Source organism: Dipodomys ordii, unplaced genomic scaffold (genome assembly GCF_000151885.1).
Source record: "Dipodomys ordii isolate 6190 unplaced genomic scaffold, Dord_2.0 Scaffold155, whole genome shotgun sequence".
Lineage (NCBI taxonomy): Eukaryota > Metazoa > Chordata > Mammalia > Rodentia > Heteromyidae > Dipodomys > Dipodomys ordii.
This window is the reverse complement of record NW_012267371.1, coordinates 996,827-999,837: the sequence shown is the minus strand read 5'-3', so window position 1 is coordinate 999,837 and position 3,011 is coordinate 996,827. Positions and strand designations below refer to the sequence as shown.

The 3,011-nt window shown below is 47.0% G+C and overlaps 2 protein-coding genes across 4 annotated transcripts in view; one reads left to right on the top strand and one right to left on the bottom strand.

Moving 5' to 3' along the window:
- The window catches only part of Znf740 (zinc finger protein 740), a 12,223-nt gene that overhangs the window by 8,871 nt on the left and 341 nt on the right, over positions 1-3,011 (bottom strand). The window contains exon 2 of one of the 2 annotated variants that reach the window (XM_013032508.1): positions 1,822-2,351. In XM_013032508.1, the coding sequence (XP_012887962.1) occupies positions 1,822-1,830 (9 nt within the window). In that variant the 5' untranslated portion in view covers positions 1,831-2,351. The remainder of the gene's footprint in view (positions 1-1,821; positions 2,352-3,011) is intronic. The other variant, XM_013032509.1, reaches the window with a different exon arrangement.
- The window catches only part of Csad (cysteine sulfinic acid decarboxylase), a 33,652-nt gene continuing 33,030 nt past the window's right edge, over positions 2,390-3,011 (top strand). Inside the window, exon 1 of one of the 2 annotated variants that reach the window (XM_013032505.1) lies at positions 2,390-2,810. In XM_013032505.1, coding sequence (XP_012887959.1) covers positions 2,621-2,810 — 190 coding nt within the window. In that variant the 5' untranslated portion in view covers positions 2,390-2,620. The remainder of the gene's footprint in view (positions 2,811-3,011) is intronic. The other variant, XM_013032502.1, reaches the window with a different exon arrangement.

The window sequence follows — 3,011 nt, the reverse complement described above, 5'->3', positions numbered from 1 at the left end:
AGTGGCACTGTGGCTCAAGTGGTAGAGCACTCGCCTTGAGCTGAAGAGCTGAGGGACAGCGCCCAGGCCCAGAGTTCAGGCCCCACGACCGGACCCCAAAAAAACCAAAACAAACAAATAACCTCTTTTCACCGCTCTATTCTTGGAACTGACTTTGTTTAGTCAGGACTCACGAATATACACTTTTTTTGGGGGGAGGTATTGATTGGTACTGGGGCTTGAATTTGGGGCCTGAGGCTTTCACTTGGCTTTTTTGCTCATGGTTGGCACTCTACGACCTGAGCCTTACCTCTACTTCCAGCATTTTGCTCGTTAAATGGAGATAAAAGTCTCACAAACTTTCTTGCCTAGGCTGACTTTAAAACACAATCCTCAGATCTCAGCCTCCTGAATAGTTAGGATTACAGGAGTGAGCCCCCAACACTGACACTGACGCGCACACACACTGACGCACACACACTGACACACACACACACACACACTGACACACACACACACACACACTGACACACACACACACACTGACACACACACACACACACACACACACACACACACACCCTGAAGAAAACCTTTTTATGAATACCTTTTCGAATGATCAGTTTATTTTGGGACCACTTTCAGGGACTTTGGAGTAGCAGATCTGGAGTTTAATCTGAACTGTGCTGTTTGTGCTATGTAATCTTGAGCAATTTACTTAAATACACAATGCCTATTGTAGTATCTACCCTCACAAGGTCTATGAGAACTAAAGTATGATGTAAAAGGTTTAGCTGTGTCCAGCACTAAGTTACTAGTTAGCAGAGGCGGCCTTTTCAGAACAGGACTGAACACATTGCTGTGGAGTGGGCTGCAAACAAAGGAAGAAGAAACCGAAGGGTTTCTAACTCTGCATGGAGAGGAGGAAGCTGTGCATGCAGAAGCAGCTGGAAGAAAGCCAATTACAGTATAATCAGGCTGCCATCCTGGTGAGACTGGAAGGGGAGGTTCCCTGAAGAAAGCTCTGAGAAGCTCAGGAGATGTGTGCACTTAATCTTTTCCACTCAGATGACTGTAACAGCAATCTGGTCACTTTGTCCTTCCAATACATCTGCCACTCCAACAATGACAATAATCTTCTAAATACATTGATTTGACATTACCCTGCTGCTTAACATTGTTTAGGGAGTCTCCATTCACTAGAGAATAGTTTTAATTCTTTAGCAACGTATAAAAGGCCCTTGGGTCACAGTCTACTGACTTCAGGAAAGAACTCCCCATACATTATTACAATCTCCATTTAATTTTTTTGTATTTTATCAAACTTGTAGTGCCCTGACTCTCATTACATTCCCCCATGCTTACTAAGCCTCTGTTCACACACTTCCACTTGTCTGAATGGCCTTCTCTTGTTTATCTGCCAAAATCCTTCAAGCTTCATTTCCAACCAGACAGAAATATCACTGCAGTGTACACACCTCTGCTATTGAACATTTCTTCTATTAAAATATTGACTCTATAGTACTAGCCAGCCATTATGCAAGGCATTGTGAATATAAATAACAGACCATCTTTCTAACCCCTGCCCCACTCCCCCACTAGCCTGGAAGCTTGCTGGGGACAAGGACAATCTTATTCCTTTTTGTATTCACAACACACAATGCCTTACATATAATAAATAAAAGGAGCTCAATAAATTTCTGTTGAAAAGACAACAACAAGAGAAGCATTCACCAGTCTATTCACTCCTTCATGCCCCTCAGCACTTAATGTACCAAATGTACACCAGTACATTTTGCTTTGCAAATGTCCCATCAATGCCTAAGATGTAGTATAGCCTACCTCCTTCATTTGACTGGAAGCTCCCTGAAGGCAGGGGCTGTGGCCTGTCTCCTTTCTTTCCTCTAGATCTCCCCCTGGTGTTTAATACAGAGCTTGGCTCACTGGGGTTGGTCAATATAGTTGACTAAGGCAGCATTCAAGAGTGACACTGCAAACAGGCTTCCCAGTGAATGATCTTGAAGGAGGACTCTAGAGCTTTTTACCTGAGCCATGCTGATTTTTTTCAATTAATGAACCCAATAGTTCAGGAGTTCCTTGATCCAGCTTTTCTTAAGACACTGTCGTTTGAAGAACTGTCACCAAATCACAGTAATGGCTCCTTGATGTCCTTTCAGTCCTGCTGCCATACTGAACTGTCTTTGTCTTCCAAAAGAATTTAGTGTCCTCCAATGGGAAATCAGGTGTTCCAAGAATCCCTGGTTTCTGTCTGGCTTTTGTCTATTTTCTGAAGAAAAGAGAGTCTGCCAGTCTTAAAGTTTTCCAGTTGAATTTTCTGGATGAAGCTCTAGATGTGTTCCACAAATCTGAAACTAGAAAAGAAGGGGCCCTTAAGTGCAACATCCTCAGTCCACAGAACAAACAGCAGGCTGAGCTCCCCCCACTCCCCCTCTGAGTGCTCTGTGAAGCTGAGAAAGAGGAGTCAAAAGAGCTTTTTCTTTTCTTTTTCTTTCTTTTTTCTAGGTCAGAAGAAATTTGTCTCCTGGGCATAGAGGAGCGGCCAAAAAGAGCAAAAGTAAGTGGAACCTCCTATGGAGAAACTCGGCCAACAGAGCAACTGTTTGGATTTGCCATCTTAGGAATGGAAGAAGGGGGCGGAGGCCCTCTGGGGCTTTTGTGCCGAGTGGGCTGGCCCGCCAAGCCAGCACTCTCCAGAGGCGGGCAGAACCCGAGGGGAGAAAAGCTCTGTGGCCATCGCCGGGCTCCGGATTGGCGAGCGGAAACCAAACCGGCTGTGCCCACAAGCGCGCGTTCTCCGAGTCCGCCCCAAGGTACAGAAATCCGCGGCGGGGGTGGAAGGCGGGCAAACGAAGCCCCGCGAGGCGCGTTCCCTCCCACCCTCCTTCTTTCCAGCCAGCCAGGCGGCCGCAGCGCCGGGCTCCGCAACCCAGAAACCCCAACCAGGGCCCGCCAGCGCCGAGCAGCGGCGGGAGGTGCGTGCTCGCGCCCGAGTCTCCTCCCAGCGAGCCCCC